We start from the raw sequence: 21,726 nt of genomic DNA on the forward strand, positions 1-21,726 counted from the left end.
CAAACAAAGGCTACTGTACCAAATATTAACATTGATTTTCTCAGGTGTTCAAATACTTATTTGCAGCTGTATCATACAAATAAATAGTTAAAAAATCATACATTGTGATTTCTGGATTTTTTTTTTAGATTATGTCTCTCACAGTGAACATGCACCTACAATGACAATTTCAGACCCCTCCATGATTTCTAAGTGGGAGAACTTGCAAAATAGCAGGGTGTTCAAATACTTATTTTCCTCACTGTATATATATATATTTTTATATATATTTCTGGATTTTCTGGATTTACGATGCTGATTAAACGCATTAAAAAGTGTCTGTGAAAAGGGTCCATTGATTTGATTCATTTTCCTGAATCAGTTCAAAAGACCAGTTTCAATGAATCAACTAAAAACTGTAACTTTACCTATGGGTGTCGCTGTTGGACAGTGTTACTTTATAAAAACGGGTGACTTTTACATTTTTTTATGTCACATTTTGTAATATTTTAATTGTTTTATTTAATATCGATTATTTTCTCATCCAGTTTTTTTAGTTGAGTGCACCATTTCAAATCATAAAGGTAAAAGAAAACAAATGTAACCAATTTTCAAATGCAATTTCAATATATATTCCCACTATGCAAGAACTGATTTGTAATGACACCAGGACCAAATACTGTAAACACATTACAGTAATTCTGAATATTTTCACCGAGCGAGAAAAAAAAAAGACCTATTTTGCATCTGATGGATTCAAATCCACTCAGCACCAACACAGGGCATCTATAAACGCACGACTCTCACGTGGCACACGCCCACGCTGCCATTTTCTAGGCAGAGAAGTGGCGCTTCACTGCCCTCTGCCCATCTCTAGATCTAAAAGATACCCCAGGGTGTTTAATGACATGCACAGCTCACATAGGAAATGCTAATTTATTATTTAAAGCCCAGCATATAGCCTATGGCCCGCCACAGCAAGATGTCCCTGTAGATCAGAATAAACACACGGGTTCCTGGCATGCCAAATCCCATCGAGCCAAACAACACGGCCACAGATGTGAAGGGATATCAGAAACACAGCATCAAAAACAAGACAGAACAGCCAAATATCCACATATAAACATGGTGATACAGGTAAAATGCAGAGAAAGTATACTTTAGAGAAGAAAAAAACAGAGGAAGAGTGGGACAGAGGATAAAGAAGATAATAAAAAAGCTGTCACTTCTGAACATCAGTCGTGAGGGTGGTAGTCACAAAGGAAATCAACTTCTGATAGAAATATTAAACATCTCATCTGTCAGTCACAAGCAGACGGTGCATGCATGTGTTTTTCTAAGCATGTTGGGCTCCTTTGAGACGACCTCAGTTGTTTGTTTCTTGCGGCTGCTGTTTGAACAGAAACGAGTAAAACACGATGCTTGGCTTTCTATCATTAAGACTTAAAAAAAAAAAAATGCTGTGAGCGGCAGTGAGCCAGTATCAAACAATGGCAAAACCAGTTTATCTGAGGATAATCCAAACTCCACACGTCATTTTAAGATTAAACATGCTCACAGAGCAGATCTGAAGCCATTAAATGAAAAAACTGGTCATGCAAAGTTAACAAAATCATTCCAAAGACTACAGAACTCATTTACACTACACACACATTTGCTGTATCACAAGCAAATCAATTGGTCTGCATGAAATATTATTTCCTTCTGAGCCATTCATTTGTAAACCATTTGTACAATAAAAATGATCTCTATTATCTACAACGCCTTTATCTTCAAAGGCGACGCTGACAATCTGGGACTCAAAATCTCATTTAAAGCTGGGAATGAAATGAAAGTTTTATGATTTCGAAATTTAAAACAAAGCAATAATATGTAAAACGAAACAGAACATTTAAGATTCATCACTACAGCTCACTAATCAAATAATAATTACACGGGTCAATTATCGACATTCATTTTTTTGTCTTATCTCTTCGTTTATTCAAAAATATATAAAAAATGCAATTCATACATAAAATGAACATAAATTAATTTTGATCTTTTTTGGTTAGTTCAGATTGTAAAATTTATGAAATAGTTAATGTTAGGAATTAACTAATAGATATCCCCATACTTCATCAGTTGATTGATTACATTAAGAATTGGAAACCTTTTTTTGTATTACAAATTTCTGAAATGTTGTTTAAATATGCAAACGAGTCATTATCTAATTAAATCTGCAATAATTTGCATACATTTCTAGAAAAAAAAAATCTGAACGATGGATAAAGCCAGGTTCAAAAGTTTTTTTTTTTTTGCCATATTAGAGTCAAAGGTTTTTACAGTGGGGGTTTTAGATATCTCTTTTATCACTCCATAAATCAGAAAATACGGTCAACAGCCAGAAAAAAAAATAATATTTTCACCAATTTTTTAGGAATACAAATCTGACAAATAAGTGAACAAACCCCTCTATAAAAACCTTCAGAATATAGATAGGAATAAAACTATAATGTTTTGTCTATGTAAGAGCTGCTGAAGTGGAGATTTCTGACTGGCAGGAGAAAAAACTATACTATACTATACTATACTATACTATACTATACTATACTATACTCAGTGTTGGGCAAGCTACTTGGAAAATGTAGTGAGCTAAGCTAGCAGTTACTCTACATTAAATGAAGCTTCACTACACTGAAGCTACCACCCTGGAAAATGTAGCAAGCTAAGCTACAGGAACATGGCAAAAGTAGTTCACTACATCTAAGCTATTTTTTAAAATGACATTTTTATATTGAACCAACTTCATTCCAAATCAATGCTATCTCAGTGATCAATAAAACTGTAAGTTCAACAGATAGGCAAGCATAATTGTTCAGTTCAATTGTTTATTCAACAACTGTTCCAAACCAATTTGGCAACAAAAACAAACAAAAAAAAAAAAAAACGTGATCCACATAATAACAAAAACCAGGTGTCGAGAGTGTGCGTGTATTCATCTGTATACGTATCCAATATGCACAACATGTTTGCCTGGGTATGCACAATTTAGACTTGGGCATATTTGCAGGACTAACTGTAAGTTCATGTATAAGTTATAACTCAACTCAGCTCAAACCACAGTAGCAAAATAATTAAGACCTGCTCCAAACAGTACCAACATGGCAAAAAAATTACCACTAGGTTCTGGCCAAGGCCCCTCTTTTGCAGGATGTGTTATTGAACCCATCGTCAATACTACGGCAAATTTACAAATAAATAAATAAAACATCTAGGTGAACATCAGATTATGTGATCATGTTTGATACCAGCCAATTAGAAAGATTATAGAGATGCAATTTCAATTTCAAAAATTACAATTTTCTAGGCCAATTATGATTTTTCATTGAGTTTGACCCGCCGATACAGATTTTAGCTGATTCCGATTTCATTTTTTTAACCACTTTACAGCACACACAAATATATATATATATATATATATATATATATATATATATATATATATATATATATATATATATATATATTATAAAACACCACTTTTACCCAAACTGATTAATAAAAAGAAGTTTAAATGGGTACATTTTCTATAAATATTTTTGAATCTTTCTGATTTCTGACATAGCCTACTCTAGTTCTTGTTAAAACACACTATGCAAATGATGTGCATTTTAGGAACTTTTAGTGTGAAATCATATTTATTTTGTCCATCAAAAGTGTGCTTTCACTTTAATTGAGCGTGAGCTCAATGGTGAATGAAAAATAGACTTGGCACCGAAACCCTCAGCTTCACTAATGCTCAGCTCACGCGCTGCTCCTGCTCGCGGTGTGTGAGTGAATGCAATGCACTTGAACATGCACGCCGAAAACAATTCGCACTGCTCGCGGTTGCGGTCTGAAACGGCCGTAATTCACAAGGTTTCTACATGTGCGTTCCGTGTGCACGTGTGATGCTGATGTTGCGCGATGTTAATCATGCGGCGCCCGAGTTGAGCTTCAGAAAATGTAGCTTCAGCTTGTGTGGACGCTACCGCACTACTTGATCAACAAAAGAGCTTCGCTACTGAAAAGCTATTTGATTCAGAAAACAGCGACGCTACCACCACGCTATTGAGAAATGTAGTTAAGCTAGTAACGTCACTACTTGTAGCGACGCTACTGCCCAACACTGACTATACTATACCGGTATATAAGATATATACTGTAATTGAAATCTACAGACACAATATATAAAGTGCAAGATACACTTAACTCTTTCCACACCAGTGGTTTTAAAAAAAAGTTGCCAGCCATCGCAAGCTTTTTTGATGTTCACAAAAATATCTGAACATGCAATATATCAAAAGAAAGAGCAGACCCTCTGCTTAAAAAAAAAAAAAAAAAAAAACTGTTTTATTCTAGCTCCATGCATCCTTTTTTTTTTTTTTAATCAACACTTGAATGTGGGTAAGTTTTATTAAAAAAAAGCAACATTTTGAGCAAAAAGCTGAGAAAATCACGTTTTTGTCAAATACTACATCCAGATTGGATTCAGAACGATGATCAAAACATATGGGTTAGATCGCTTGCACATCGACATTTCATTCGGTAACATTAGGCAGTTTTCAAAATTGACATGCTTGAAAAAATTCTGTTTTTGCCTGTAGCTTCTCGCCTTAATGATATTTGAAAAAAAAAAAAATAACCTGAAAATAATAATTTAAAACATTTGGAAATAATAATGTAAAAACGTAATAGATTACATTACAATTTTATTAAATCATTAGGTGATTAAATTGAATATTTTCAAAAACCAATAAACCAATAAAAGATTTTCCTTATCTTTATTGTGAACAATCGTATGTCACTCACCCATATTATATTATATAATCAAATAATAATTCATGTTCATTTTTCAGCTAGTTTAATTCACAAACTTTTCATACAGATTGAACAATTACGTATCTATGCAGCTAACTATTCCTTAGCGCGCTGCACAGCAATTTTCACGCTCTCAAGTGACACTTCTTCCAGATCTCGGCTAATTCGAGGATGTTTAAGGGGGAGACCTCGGCGGACACTCTGGAAAAGTGTTAAGAAGATGGAGAGCCCAAGAATTTCCATTAGCTCTTATTACAGAGAGCTCTCCGGTCTAATGGTCGCCCCCCCATCTAATGGGCATCACAAAGGCCTGTAATCAAAGAACCACAAACTCCTCTTTGATTTCATATCCCTCTCAATCCAGCTTTTATCATTAATTAGATATTAAAAATCCATCTTAAAAAAATGAAGCGGTTGATTTGGACAGCGCAGCTGTGCAGAGAAAGAGAGAAAGAGGTTGTAATGGATGATAATGGAGCGCAGATGGCACAAACTTAGAGAGTGGCGTAGACACCGTTGTGCTGAGAAGAGAGGAGTCTCATATTTCCATGGCAACATTTACCATCATTGTCGGTGTGCGGAGGGCGGCAAGCCCACCATTTTGTAATGCAATCCCACAGACGAGGCCATGATAAGCCAACCTCACAATCGGGCGCTAATAGATCGAAATATGTTATTGCACAACTATCACTTTCACACAACGTGCCTGGAGTGCCCTTGAGCAGGGAGGTAATTTAATATGCAGTGCCAGAATCAGTTTTAACCATATCAAATAACAATTTTATTGTTGTGGATGCTAAATCACAGTGTGTAAAGTCACGCACGAGGAGACGAGACTGAACTGGCCTTGGCAAGTCTGTCAATCACGCGGCTCAGCCTCCTGCTCTGACATGTAATTACAGTGCCATCGTAATTAGAGCTCACTGTCAGAGCCCTGAATGATGAGAGAACCAGACCGACCGGAGAGAAGTAGTAAAGGAGAAAAGCATGTCCACCTACACGGCGCTCCCCTACTGATTTCTCCCCTTTATGGCCCCGTTCCATTTGCCTGTGGGTTCTTCTCTATGTTCACACAGGCTTATTGACTGACTCCAGTCTCCCAGCATCCCCCAGCACTCTGTCTCATCCTGAGCCACAGCACATCCACAAAAGAAATGGGCCAATCACTTTATGTCTGAAAGCAATTGAACTGTGCCGGGCCGAAACCCTTTGTCGGTTCGATAATGTGCGATTCAGCCGCGGGCACGTCTTTAAGTGCCCTGGTCTTAGACTCGAGGCCTCTTTTGCTTGAAAGAGCATGGAGTTCAGCTTAAACCGGCCTCGTTGCTGTCTGGGTCACTTATTGAAATGCCACTTATAATGTTTTGGATGGTAAAAGAGAAACTGAGCAAGTGTATGTGAGAGGAATAGAGAGAATAGCTGAGAGTAATGATGTAGACAGCCAATTACAGCACAGAGCTAAAACACAACACACTGACCCAGACAACACACAGCCTGTCTGCTTCAATCTGATCGCACCAATCGGTTCCTACACTTAAACGGAGCCAATGAATCCTCATGACTTCTTCCATCTTCCATGGCCTTTCAAGTTGTTTATGGTTACTGGATAAATCATTCAAAGCCAGACCTATTCGCTAATAAATCATTTAGACCAATTTATGAAGTGAAGAAGCATTTGCTTAAAGACCGCACAGCATAACTAGCATAACATGTTTCATTACATTAGAAATTTCCAAGCCTGGAAAACACAATTTTGAAGGTGCTCTCAGCATTGTTTTCCTCATTCAAAACATTTTATACACAAATAACAAACAAATATTATTTTGTCCCAGCCCAATACTCACACTTGTGGACTTGACCACTTGAGAGCGCGTGTATGCGACAGGAAGTAAGTGCACAAGACTGTCCCAAGTCAGAAAAACACCTTTAACGCACACTAAATCCGCGTTGGAGCCATATTTGAGGCTAAGCATATTCCATCATTCATCAAGTTCAGGTACTCACGTGTGTGCCGAAGTCATTAGAAACTTTACATTTAAATGAATTAGATAAATTAAATGCAATTTGGTAGTAAATTTTAGTATTGGTACAGAGATGAGTATATTTTGTAAAACATTTTTACAATGGCAACTGCTTTTTATCATTTAATTAGAAGCACCACAATTAATTTGTGCCATCTGTTAAATAGGGACTACTGAATAGACATTTAGAAGTGCCAAGTAATGAAATTAAAAATGTGTTAAAGCTCTGTAAAAAAAAAAAGTGTGTAATCAAAAGTTCTACGCACAATTGTGGTCTTCACAGCCACTGAACACTTGGCCTAAATACTCGGTAACCCACCTGTTCTTAGACATTTTTACTTGTGGAATTAAGCAATCACGTTTGAATGTTAACAGTGCATTTTTACTAGGGCTGGAACGATGCGTCCATGTGACTGATTACATCGATTACGCAGAGTTTATGTTCATCCCTAATCCCCTATCATGTTTCACACAAAACAAAACTCTAGAGCAAATGCTAATGGCTATTATGGAAGTGCCGCTTAATTGGTTAGTTCACCCAAAAATGAAAATTCTGTCTTACTCACCCTCATGTCGTTCCAAACCCCTAAGACTTTCATTCATCTTCGGAACACAAATGAAGATCTTTTTGATGAAATCTGAGAGTTTTCTGTCCCCCCATTGACAGCTATGCAACTACCATTCTGATACTTAAAAAAAGTTCATAAAGAGATTGTAAAACTAATCCATATGAATTGAGCAGTTAAAGGTATAGCAGAGAATTTTTTACTTCCGGGTGGATCACCTATACTATTGGTCCTCCTAATTGTCAATCATTCTGGTGAATCAATCAAACTTATTCAAAAAGTGGAGAGGGCGGGTCTTATCTAAAATTCGGAAAGATCCTCCACTATACCTTTAAGTCCAAATTCTCTAAAGAGACATGATCACTTTATATGATGAACAGATTTCATTTAGGCTTTTATTCACACAGAAAAATGTATCAACTCACACATCAGTTGTTGTAAACGGAAGCTCAAGCATGTTAGTTTGACATGTGAGAACCAATGAGGTTCATTCTCGTGTTACGCAACACTTCTGCAATAACCAATGAGGTTTGTTCTCACGTGCCAAGCAGATTGGGTTGAGCTTCTGTTTATGTTCGCTGATCAATGTTTATCAATGTTTAGCTGTCTATAGAGGGAAAGAAAACACTCAGATTTAATCAAAAATATCTTCATTTGTGTTCTGAAAATGAACGAAAGTCTTACGGGTTTGGAACGACATGAGGGTGAGTAATTACTGACAGAATTTTTGGGTGAACCATACGAGCCTGCACATTTTCAGGACTCGCATTCAGCAACAGTATTAAAAAAAGTTTTATCACAATTTACAGTGTGTTATTAAATAAGTCCAATCGAAGCATGAATTCATCCATCAGATATTTTAAGGACATTAAGCGCTTACTAACCGAGTGCAGAGAGTAGGTTTGAGCCGCGCGCCTCACAGCACGGCGGATCTGCGGATGAACGCAAATCATTTCTCCATCTCTGTGAGTAAATTAAACTCATAATGCTTATACAGTTCACTGTGACTCTCACATTATATGACGTAGCAGACAACTAGTTGTCCACGGTTCCATTCATTCAGCGCAGGTTTGTTGAGAATGCGGTCCTGAAAATGTTCAGACGCTACCATACTAGCCATTAGCATCTAATCTAGAGTTTTGTTTGTGTGAAACATGACAGTGGATTAGGGATGAACATAAACAGTGCGTAATCCACGTAATCAATTACGTCGACGCGTCATTCCAGCCCTAATTTTCACAATGGCAACGTTAACTTAAAACTTTTGCTGTTCCATGATAAGTCCAAAGCAACTGCCATAAACATAATCGTTCAGTGCATCTGTAAAATTCCCAGTTGATTCCAAGTTTGTCATGAACGAAAGAACCCTAGAGTTTTCCAATCCATGTCACATTCTGACAAGGAAGAAAATATGCATCAAACACTCAGCATCAGCTTTCACAGGATCTTGAACTAGAATAAAGTGGCCACTGACCTGTGGAGTTGTGGTCTGCTTGCCCTGGCGGTTGGATGCAGTTGTAGTGGTGATGTCGGTGATGGAGGGCGACGTTTCTGAGCGGTTGCCCGTTGCGGAGGCGCTGGACTGGGGCGTAATAGAAGAGGAGGGCATATCTCCCACCAGCCGGGCGCTACCCTCCACACCCACGTTGGGGTCGCCCTCGGCAGCCATGTTAAGCACTTTTAGGCCATTGTAGTAAAGCCCTGAGAGCTGGCCCTGGAAGGGCCGACTGCCCTTCTCCCAGCCTCCAATCTTTATGGTGGTCTGACTGTTGAAGATGGTGAGCTGCCGACCTGCCGGAGAAGAACGTTACAGAAAATACAAGAGTGTTCAACGTCCCGCTCCCCCACGCCGTAGAGACGCACACATACACATGCACACGCTACAAACATAGACGCGCACACGCACGCACGCACACGAGAAAACAGAACTGATGGAAGTCCTGATGGTAAAACACACAACAACCGTAACCTTATTTTCCCTGGGGATTATGAAGCAATAAATTACACTAATGCTAACAGCAACACTGGTAATTTATCGACTGTAATTTAATGGCTGCTGTTGGCACAAAGTAAATAAATGAAGGGGATGAGAAAGCTGGGTCCCAAAAAAATCAATGGGACTTTGCTAAAAGGACAATCAAATACATACTAAGATGAGACAAAAAATATTCTGTATCTATAAAAACAAATTTCCCCTTTTACGTGAGAAAATTACTTTTATTCTTTTAATAATACAGTCGTTTATTGCAAATTACAAAGCCTGTATGCACAGGTCTAGTGAATTTTATTGAGATTGCCTTTCAGCAAGGGCAATGGCAATTAAAATTAATTAGACTGAAATAAGGTTTATGTGAGAATGGCTTTACAGCTACATGACACATTACAAATGATTCATCATGGTTATAATTCCATTGAAAAGGGAAAGCAAGAAAACAAGCATACTTGAAAACAAATCACTTTGAACGATTCAATTTGTTACATACATTGCAGCATGCATTCAAGTCTTTTCCCTTCTTGTGTGTTTAACTTGCTTGTTAAAGGGACTTCATATCTGATGCCAATAATCATTGAAGCTATTTAAGAGACATTTGCTTTGGGTTTTTAACTGTCCACTTTAGCAGTTTCCAAAAGAAATATGTTTAGCATGACAAGTAGATATGCATAAATAAATTAAATAGTGTGTACATCACTATGAATTCAAATGGACATATACTTTAATTAGTCATTTAGATTATTACAGCTGGAAAATAACATTATTTAAATAAGTATTTTAATGATGTAAACATATTTTGTTAATGATTGAACTAACTTCAGTTATCAGTATATTACCAGTCCCTTTAACCTCTGACAGGTTTACAAGTACAGTATAACAACACATTATTGAACTGTACAGTGCAAATATTACAAACTACATTTGTTTAATTTTAAACTTGGTTATACAGGGGATTTATGTTTTAGATGGTTTATTTGCTGTGCAAAATATCACTTGCTTATGATCAAATTATCTTTTATTTAAAGTTTTAATCAGTGTTTTTACCTTTGTCGAGTAGCCATTCGTCAACTACTCGACCAAGCCGATATGGGATTCGCTGTCTAGCAATCGCCAGGCGTTCGTTATCAATGTTGCCTTTAAAGTTTAAAGAGACATTTCATTGTTAAAAATCTGAAAGGTCAAAGATTAAAACCTACAGTGAAACATATGCCCTAACTGTCTGTTTTTTTTCTTTTTCCTCTTCTTTACTTTTTCATTTTTTTTATTTGGAACACCAAGGTTGCATACATAAGAATGATGAAGCTTTACAGTCAATTAACTCGTAAAATTTAAGCAAACAAATTAAGCCTATTTTAAGCTATGTTAAATATGCACCTACTCTTCTTGTGTTAAGAGAAACAACCAAACTCAATCACGTTTATACAACATATCACTCCTTTACATAATACATTTACAAAATAGTAATCCTTTTAAATCTTTTTAGCAGATTTTTCATCTAGTTATACATGAAAACTAGCTCATTTTAATCTAAATATTGTCATTACAGTACATTCCAGCGTTTTGCAACCAATTTGATTTTAGCTTCACATTTGCTATCTAATCTAAGGTATTTTCAGTCATTTTTAATATGATAAATTTCACATTATCAGATCACAATACATTTAAAAACATCAAAGTAGCAGAAAAAACACTCAAAGGATTAAAGCAACAGGAAGATTATCAGTTCATCAGTAATGCATGTAAAATCAGTCACTATTCATGTTCATGCTCCCCATGTAAATTTGAAATTGCTCTGACAAAAGCTTTGACCTCAGAGATGCCATATGCGCACATTTAGAAACTAGTTCCCTGCAGGGTGCGCCATGTGACCTCGAGCGGAAGCTGTGCTTAAACGTAGATATTTATGCAACATGACCAGGTTGAGCCAACTACAGTAGCTCTATTGAATTGAGATTATTTGAAAACATTTACTCCTCTCCCATTACGGCCCACACATAATTACCACTCCTGACTTCATTGGGAAATGCAACACGAGCCTGACTTGCTCAGATTTCCAAAGAGTATAATTACGCCTCACATTTTTTACCCTATGAGCCATTAACTTGTTATTTGTCAATCAAAAACGAGTCTCGCTCTCTCTATATGCGATTAAAGAACGATTAAAATATGAACGGTATGAAAATGTTGCCTCGATGAGACGTAACAAGAGTAGAGTAGCAAGTCAGCCTGAAGGCTATGATGTGAGAAATTCAGCGAGAGAATTAATTGCAAATTTCTATTCTAATGTGTCCTCATTTCCCATATACATGTGCACTATCTTTATACTGTACACTAACTTTAAACTGACAGAACTTAAAATTCGGTCTTCAACAAACCTGTATGACACTCCTCCTTCAATGAAAAAAAAAAACAAAACAAAAAAAACACGGTCTCTTTTTCATGTAATAAAAGTGAATATGAAACATTTTTGGTGCTTGTTTGTCATCTTTATCTCTTTACTTGAATTATATGGAAAACAGTGGCAAAGACATTATTCAAACCTCCTTTTGTGTTCTACGGGAGGAATAATGTCATACAGGTTTGTAACGACAAAGGTGATGCCTAAAATTCCTTTTAGGCACCAAAGTTTAAGCTTATATCACCTCACATGAGTATGGCTGCTCCATTCGACTGCACTTTTGAGGTAAAGCTTTTTATTCTGACACTGAAATGGCATGACTAAATTGCTTCTCAAACACAGTACAATACTGTTTTTGATAGGTAATTGCAGAAGGAGAACACCCGCGGACAGGGAAATAAGGCTTCCTTAGGGCTGCACATAAGGACACATGGAGTGTTCGATTCTGGACATGAGACTGAGAGTGCCGTTATTCTGCTGTGAGAGCAGAAAGAAGGCCGAAACTCAGTCCATTATGATTCCCTCTTTCTTTTTACTTTCATTCATTTGTATTTCCCCCCTTCTTTAATTCTTTCCTTTTCTGTCCCCTACCATGTGCAGTCAGGTTTAACTGTGATTTATGTCTACTTGTGCACTTCACCTAGAGTAATCAAAAGTGAAAGGAGTAATTTGTCTCAAATCACAGCTTAAAAGAAACCAGACAAAAAGGGTAAAAAAACCCCAAAACAATAGGAGTTCTTGAAGCGGGATGGACTGGATGACTAAGGGCAAGTTATGTGCATGATTGCTTGAATGCACATAAACACGCACGCACGCACGCACGCCCACCCACTCACACACATACACACGCACGCAGTGGTCATGTTCTGTTTAAATGAGGGGGCAGTTGCCTGAGGGCCTCTCTGTAAAGTGAAAATGACTGCCTAGTTAGCTTAGCATGCTAACAGTCTGACAACTCTTGCCTTTATAAGGCTAAGACACTTTCCTGCTTCAACAAAGGCAGTTAAATAATCCAAGAAAACATTTCTGTGCTCTTATATATGTTCTACATCCACTTGTAATGTTAGGAACACAGTGATTTTCAAAGACACGATCAACACCTCAATTTATCCGCCCTGTCAGTCTAAACCTCATGCTGTGGCCATTTTGTGCCCAGCAGTAGCTGTATGGCAGTAATTCTGTCAGGAACATTATAGGAACATTCCACTTTTTATTTTTTTACTAAATATGGAAAAGATCCACTTAAATACTTTGCATCCACTTGAAATCTCTTCAGATGGACATAAAGCATAGGTGATTTGCACCTACATGACACATTACAACTCTTTAAATTTGTCATCACTTTTGCTTAAAACAGTGACTGTAGTAAAGATATCTTAGTTTATAGTTCAGTAAAAAATGAAAATGTTGCCATCATATACTCACCCTCATGTCGTCCCAAACTTGTATGACTCTCTTTCTTTTGTTGAACACAATTTTTTTTTTGTCTATACAATGGAATTCAGTGGGTGTTTATTTCAGTCAAATAATTCAAAAGATCTTTTGCGTTCTGCAAAAGAAAAACTTGATTGTATAATTTTCATTTTTTGGTGAACTATTGCTTTAAGCATTATCATTCCCGCTAGTCAGTGCCGGACCTCCCCATTCTACAGAAATCAAGATATAAAATGCAATACAAAATGCTCCTGATATGCATCCATTTACATTTAGATGCTATTTTGATTTAATTTCAATTTTAATTTGAGTTCATTTAATTTAAATAATTAAATCAGACAAGACCTCAGGGAATATATGCATTTCATTTTGAAAACTCAATCTCTTAGTTTAATACTTACCTTATAAAGCTACTATATATAATTACTACATATAAATACAATCATTTACATGTATACATATACATATATTATTTATAAAAATGAAGATTACTTGTACGCTACAGCTATGCTAGTTACAGAACTAATTGTTCAAGATAAACAAGCTGCTCTTTTTGTTCTCCCTCGAACTGGTTGTCAATTTAAATTCTATGCATTTATTATCTCGTCTAATGCGGAGCTGAGTCAATCAAGCACTGATTAAAATGAAGCGGTCATGACTAATTTTCTTTTTTAAATATTTCAGTGGAAAAGTTTCTTCCACTCTGCCACGGACATAAGATGCATTAGTATTCAGGCAATCACATGCGCACTTCTCACTAAATCCACCGACACAATGGAAACAGAAAGCCGAGAGAAAATGGCACATTACAATGGCTCCATTTTAACAAGCAATTGTCTTCCACTCTAAATGAAATATTTATTTGCGTTGTTTGTTTACACTAAAACAATGAGAGGGTCTCGACTAAGGTAAAACAGTTCCTCTCTATGTCTCTATGGTTTCTATTTCTAGACGTCTGCATTCTTTATAGTCGTGTTTCCAAGAACTATGTTTATTTCTACTATATTTTGTTTCATCGTATGTCCTAGTTTGCCTAAGCTGTTGTAAATACAAAATGTCAACTCTGGGATTTGGATAATCCTGTTAAGATTTGTATTGTTCTCCAAATTAAATAATGCAAAATACAATTCTATGCAACCCATGTATCTACAGCTGAACCTAGTGTGTCTCACGAGTATACATTTGCATTTTCCCTGCACATTTAGAATTTAATGACGAGTCGTATTGAACGCAATGATGAGCAACGGACGACAACGTAGCACTTATGGGAAGCACAAGATTTTCCAAGCTTCATTACCACTTCAGTCGTCGAACATTTACCATCATCTCTCACGTCTGCTCTCAAGAAGAAAAGAAGTTTGCGAGAGCAAATAATCTCTGTGATGGAAGAGATGGTTTATGAAGAGCTTGAAGTAAAATACAAATTAAAAGACTAATACAGCCGCCTCCTTTTCATCATGATTGACAAACGAGAGCAATGGGATTATTTCTCATCTCTGATCTCTTGTCAAGCTTTTGTCAGGGCTTTTCAGGCGACTGAGAGGCTGGTGAATTTGATAACCCTGGCTCTGACATTTTCAGCCTTCTAAAGCCCCAAGAGCAATCATCTCTGCTGACATTTGGAAAGGATACCAGGGTTACCTTTTTTTAACTGTGAGAAACCACAATCACAGACAAAGGAATTTTGTCCTTAACCCTGTGATTCAGACTCTTTTCCCTGAGCCCTGCCAGCCTTTTATTGTTCCCATTGTTTATAGCTGCATGGCTTAGATTGTGTGTGAATGTGTGTGTCTGTGTGAGAACATGCGTATAAAGGCTTAGAGCTCTTACCTGTTGGGTAGCGCTCAATGACTGGCAGATCATCCACCTGCAAGGTGGCGTTACCACCACTTCTCGTAAAGCGAACTATGTGGTACTTTCCATCATTTACAAACTTTGAGGTTTCTTCAATGTTTATGTCATCGGTGCCCACATTGAACACCACTCTGATATTGCCTTTTTCCTGTAAAGACAGAGAGAGAGAAAGGAAAAGAGAAAGAAAGAGGGAGATAAAAAAGAGGAATTTAAGATTCTATCACAGTCATTCTGTTCTGATTCGCTTCTCTGCCTTATTTTAGCACATGAAGATCACACTTAATGAACATCATTCTGTGTTTGCAACCTTTTGAAAGACAATTTTTGATTATTAATAAAGGCCCTCATATAAAGAGGCAGCTATACTCTATCTTAACTGGCAGGATAACAGATGTCCCAAATTTATTGAGGACCAAACAAGGTGATAGTTTATCAGACTGTGCACAATTTCTCCTGACAGCACAATGCATCAGAAAGATTTACCACCACTTTAATTCACCAGCAAAAGGCGGCATTCATATTTAATAACAAAAATATGTATTATTTATGTTTTATTGAGTTATTATTACATGAAGGAAATTAATAGTAACAAAGATATATATGTTATGTCTGTGTACATTAAGAGAATGCAACGGTTTTGGTTCATACATTTGGTGAATATTATATTAAATCCAATTTAGTATGTTTTATTGCATCAGCTATGTGATATGCAAGTGATAATGTACAGTCAGTGACTCATTATGACAAAATAAATCCTGACAGTTTGATTAGGACACCATTGCACAGAGGGAGGGTATTGTTTCATCCTGAAGTAGATTATTTCATATTAATGACTGGCTGACTGTACACTATCCTGCTCATTACATGATTACTTACCAATTTAAGAAATAAACGGACATCAGATATTGATTTTAGCTGAAATGATTTAATCACATGAGAAGAAAGGAAACACTGAGTGATACGAGAGACAGACTGTAGCTGATGGCCGGTGCAATGTACTGATTATACAAAAACATTATATGGATTTTTTTGGTTTGTAGAATATTGAGGTAAAAAATGTTTAATAAATGACCGCTAAACTGTATAACTGCCTGTTGTTGATATCCTGCATAGCTATGCAAGTTTCATGTCTCTCGTAACACCCATGTCCTATTTCTTTTCACATCGTAAAATAATTTAAACTCAATCTCTTTAGAATCAGTCCTTCAGTGTGATGCATAACTCCTCAGCTTTCTGAGGGGTTCTGATTTCATATATATATATATATATATATATATATATATATATAAAACATTGCACATGGAAAAACTCGCATGCCATTTTGGGGAAAAGAATATTACCAGCAGCAATCTGTAATTTTAAAGGGGGTGGCACGACTGCTGCAGATGTCAAAATAAAATTTACTGTGTCACACATTAAGCCTTGTAAACTAAATAATACTAGTTTTTCATTCCCGTTCATGTTCAAAAGTTTCGCAACAAGCCTGCAGGCAGATAACATAATCGAATCATAGGAAATCACAGGAAAAAAATAACCTTATAAGATTTTTTCCCCCTTTAAATCAGAGCCTCAAGGCAATATGCTGGTCATACAGAATAATGTGTGACAGTCTCAGTGAAACGGAATCTAATCTGTATTCTGATGCAGCGCTTGTCATTTTCTGTGTAAATTCTCATCAATGCATGTTGCTGTCTTATTAATGTGAGCAGTGAGAGTGAAATCACTCTGTGTGCTTCACATTCACACCACTAGATGGCCTCAATCCTTAATGGTTTCCTATTTGATGCAGCTCAGTGGGTGGGATTCACTTTTGCTAATTACAATAAAACGTATTCATGTGCAAACAATCTCTTCTCACGAAAGCACTTGCTTATAATAATAACTCGATCCACTGTGCTCGTCTTATATAAAACAGTAACTATGCCCACTCTGTGCTCTGCTTGATGACCTACGTGCCTACATGCACTACTTAGTTAACAAAAAACTTGTTGCAAACTTGTTATGAAAGGTATTACAAGCCTTGACATAAGCGCAGATAATTGTGAAAATGGTTGTTTGACAAATTTACGACAGATGGAAGCCATTAGCTTAAAAACACTGAAATAGTCTGCTGTGGGAACGTGTGGTCCTTCCGATTGATTGGTTGCAGATTGCAAAAGCTACATGTGGCATTTGAAAATAATGAAATGAAGTGTGTGTGAGAAGATCCCTCTGTGAATTCCCCTAATTCACACCTATCTGCAGGAAGAGAGCTAGCAGAGGACAAATCGCAACACCAGACTTCATTATACCCTCCCAGGAGATGTGTGTTTTTGTCTGGATACTCTCAAGCTTTCTTTTTCTGTCACACACACACACACACACACACACACACACACACACACACACACACACACACACACACACACACACACACGCACACACACACACGTTATCATCTCCAGCTGGGCCGAAGCTGGATGTTTCTTCCGCCTCTCACACCCCATAATGAAGACAGACTCTGCCCGTTAGCCCTATCCTCTTCCCATCACCGGGAACAATGGGGCAGCGTCTCCTTCACCCTCCTCTGTGCTCTCTAACAGTGTTTCTCCAGGGCCAATCTCTCCCTCCCTGCCCATCTTTTCAGCTTTGTGGTCAGAGAAGTGATGTGAGAGCTTGGCCTGCACTCCAACGGGCTGTGACACTCCACGCCCCATTCTAATTGGAGAACGACCTCTCTTTCACCCTTCCGGTAGCTGACCTCGTCCTTCATTCTGGGTTTGTTGGCTGGCCAACAGCAAGAGTGGCAGGCCTTTTGAAAACTTGTAAATGACAGAGTTGAATCATAGGGGGAACATATACATGCTAATAAAGTCTGTAAGCAAGGCCTAAAATTAACACTCGCCAAGCCCCAAATGTGGGTAAAAATCAGCATTGGTAAGTATATCGCGGTGTCAATCGCTAGTTGGCCGGTAACAATTTTATGAATCCTAACAATAATGTGAGTACATGAACAAGTTGATGGGCCAGTGCTGCATCGTCACGAATGCTTGAGCCTTGCCAATTTAAATATTACAACGCTGTGCAAGAAGATGCGAAAAGGAACTCAATTTTTTTAGTGCACAAACCTCCAAAGCGCACGCCCAGAAAGCAATGTCTCATACAGTGTGCGAATTGAGCTCTCTTTCACGTCTTCTTGCGCTTGAACGGACAAAAAAAAAAAAAAGCCTGTCTCGGCTAGTATTCTAGTAAACATGGTCGGTTATGGCTTAAGTGAATGTAAACAGCCGAGAAAGACAATGCATGTGTACAATATCAGTATTTTGGATCAGACCATTGCAGAGGGCTTCTTCCTGCAATCTTAAAGTGGGCATGGTTTAAAAGAGACACCCTACGTCCTACATTCAGTCTCGGGTGTAATAATGTCCCAGTTTCACAGAATTTTCTGTTTAAAAAAAAAAAAAAAAAAGGAAGGCGCCTCTATTATGAATGCCTCAGGGGCTAAACATACGGGAGGGGAAAGCAAAATTGAGCCGTGACACCAAATCCCAGATTACCACAGAATAACAAATGTTTTGGGTGATGTGCTCAGGATTCTGTGTTCACTAAACGATCCCTAAAGCGAGCGAAGGATGAGGTGTCATTTAAAAGGAGGGCCCAGTTCCACACCACTACATCTCAGCTGTCCCTGTCCGTCTCCAGCTTCGTGTCACCTCTCCACTGAGGCCTGCAGTGCTGCTCTAAATATAAAGAACTAATACAACTGGATTCTCATTAGACTCAATGGGGGTTGTTATAGCAACACAGTTCTCTAGAGTTCTCTCGTTTCTTGTAGGCAATTAGGTGACAACCACGGAGCCATCCTGATTGACAGAGCATTTCATCTACACTGGAACTGTGATGATCTCCCCTTGCCAGACACAAAATAATCTAGTTGTTCTGAACTTGAGAATATGGATGTAAAAAATAAATTAGAAATAGAATAGAGGAGTAGGTTTCTCGTGCTGCTAAATATACTTATATTTACAGACCCTTTCCAAAAAATTTGAATATCATGGAAAAGTTTATTTATTTCCATAATTCCATTAAAAACGTTAAACTTCCATAGATTATAGATTCAGGGCCCACAACTTCAAGTATTTAGTTGTTTATTTGTACATAATTTGGGTTTCCAGCTCATAAAACCCACGGAAACAGGATTTCAAATAATTAGAATATTACATGAAATCACACAGTAATTACACAGTAATACCATGGTCATTGAACCAGGTTTTGGTTATTTTGGCAGTGTGGGCAGGTGCAAATCCTGCTGGAAAATGAAGGAAGCATGAAGTGCTCTGAAAATGGCTGCGTTGAGTGGACAGCACAGTGGACCAACACCAGCCGATGACATGGCTCCCCAAACCAACACAGACTGTGGAAACTACACACTGGACTTCAAGCATCTTGGATTGTGTGCCTCTCCATTCTTCCTCCAGACTCTGGGACCTTGGTTTCCAAATGAGATGCAAAATTTGCTCTCATCAGAAAAGAGGACTTTGGTCCACTGTGCTTTATTAAATCCAGACTCAACGCAGCCGTCTACCAGGACATTTTCAGAGCACTTCATGCTTCCTTCATTTTCCAGCAGGATTTGCACCTGCCCACACTGCCAAAAGAACCAAACCTGGTTCAATGACCATGGTATTACTGTGTAATTACTGTGTGATTTCATGTTTCAGGCAGGACACTACAGGTGAATAGGGTAAAAGAAATAAATTAGAAGTAGTTTAGGGAAGAGTAGGTTTATGCTAAATATACTTTAGATATACAGTACTTACCAAATATCTATTTTATTACTTAAGAGAAGACACTGTAGGTGAATAAGGTAAAAATGTAATACTTTTACTTCCCCAGTCATGGTACATTAAGACAATATATTTTGTATTAAAGGTATTCTGAAATATTATGTTTAAATATGCAAAGGATGTATTATCTAATTAAAAATGCACTAATATGCATATATTTCCAGAACAGAAATTTGAACATTTGATAAAGCTAGGTTCAAAATTCTGGTTTCATTTTGTTGACATATTAAAGTTTCTTTGTTTGTTTTTTGGATATCTATTTTCATTCACTCCATAAATCAGAAAATACTGTCAACAGCCAGGAAAAAAATAGCTTTCACCATATCTTTAGGAATAAAATGTTACAGTATATAAATCAGGCAAATGATATTTGAACAAAACATTCGGAATGTAGATGGGACTAAAGCTGGAAAATTTTATGTAAGTGCTACTGAAGTGGAGATTTCTGGCTCAGTGCACAAGAGAAAAATATTTTTAAGGAAACAATTTATAGGATATATATAGTAATTGAAATCTACAGATGCAAATAGATAAAGTGTAATAAAATTAACACTTAAATGCGTGTAGTATTTTGGATGTTTTCTTTCCACTAGCCTGAAAGAAGACAAGTTATTGGAAGCGAAATAGCCCAAAATCTCAAAAACAATGGTTTTGCCTGTAGTATCCTTAAAGTTGCCTTAAAGTGATGGTTCACCCCAAAATGAAAATTCTTCATCATTTCATTCATCATTTACCCTCATGCCATTCTAAAGCTACTTGAAGAAGATATTTTGGAGAATGAACTGTGAACCCAAACTTCAAAATAACTTATTTTGTGTCCCACAAAGAAAGTGCAGGTGCAGTTACAGGTTTGGAACGACATCAGGGCGAGTTAATAATGACAGAAATGTCATTTTTGGGTGACCTATCCCTTTAAGCTCTAAATAAATCAATGAAATAATTGTGATAAAGGCAAAATGTTCCATCAAGAGGAGCCAAATACACACACAAAGGGTCGAGGTGGTTGCTCCGGAAACCTGGAGGACAGAAGAGCCACTAATGATGTGTCTTATTTAGGAAAAGGTGCAGGCAGAAGCTTATGGAGTATGACGGAGTGTGTGTGCCACAGCGGGGATGCTGATCTGCCATGGCATTCAGCTTAAATGAGCTGGTGCATCCAGGAAACCTCAGCCACTTTACATAAAGAGCCTCTCAGTAATGCTCAAGCTAATACCAAGGGAATGCGCTTAATTGGATAGAACACCCAGACATGCAATATACGCTCTCATAAATAACTTGTGTTTGATATTAGATCAAAATATCACACCGTGTGTGACACGCTTCGGAGTGCATGTGCCCTTCTGTTTGAGTACTGCAGGTTTGGTGAAACGGATAAATTTGTTGTGTCCGCAGAATAATTCCACTTTGGCAAGCAGTTCTTGTTGTTTCACCCCCTCCTCCTCTCTTTCTTTGTGTCTCTCTCTCGCTGTAGCGTTCGTTCGCTCGCTCTCACAATCTCTCTTTATCTTCTGGTAAGGGCTGGATCTGGTGAGATCATGAATCTTTTTGGCAGCAGAGAATTCTTTTCCAAGTTAAAAACTGAAAATAGCACTCTGTCCTAGTTCCTCTCGAACCTGAAAACCACATGCACTCTATGGGCGTTGTCTACACAAGCCATCCAAGAAGTCACGCATATTGTCTCCCTACTGCAGTGCCAAGTTACGAGTTCCCGAGGAAAAAAAACAAAAAAACAAATACAAACGGCGGCCTGAATGCAATATCTCTCGCAGACAATATCATTTCATATTACAATCGACAAATCCAAGGCGTACTGAAG

At 37.5% G+C, this 21,726-nt stretch overlaps 1 protein-coding gene across 25 annotated transcripts in view; it reads right to left on the reverse strand.

The window, feature by feature from the left end:
- The window catches only part of nrxn1a (neurexin 1a), a 177,403-nt gene that overhangs the window by 17,372 nt on the left and 138,305 nt on the right, over window positions 1-21,726 (reverse strand). For 18 of the 25 annotated variants that reach the window (XM_084135465.1, XM_084135466.1, XM_084135463.1 and 15 more), the window contains 3 exons: window positions 15,061-15,232; window positions 10,443-10,532; window positions 8,880-9,196 (listed from right to left, as the gene is read on the reverse strand). In XM_084135465.1, coding sequence (XP_083991591.1) covers window positions 8,880-9,196; window positions 10,443-10,532; window positions 15,061-15,232 — 579 coding nt within the window. The remainder of the gene's footprint in view (window positions 1-8,879; window positions 9,197-10,442; window positions 10,533-15,060; window positions 15,233-21,726) is intronic. The other 7 variants (XM_084135474.1, XM_084135472.1, XM_084135473.1 and 4 more) reach the window with 1 other exon arrangement.

Source organism: Abramis brama, assembly GCF_963993115.1.
Source record: "Abramis brama genome assembly, chromosome: 14".
NCBI lineage: Eukaryota > Metazoa > Chordata > Actinopteri > Cypriniformes > Leuciscidae > Abramis > Abramis brama.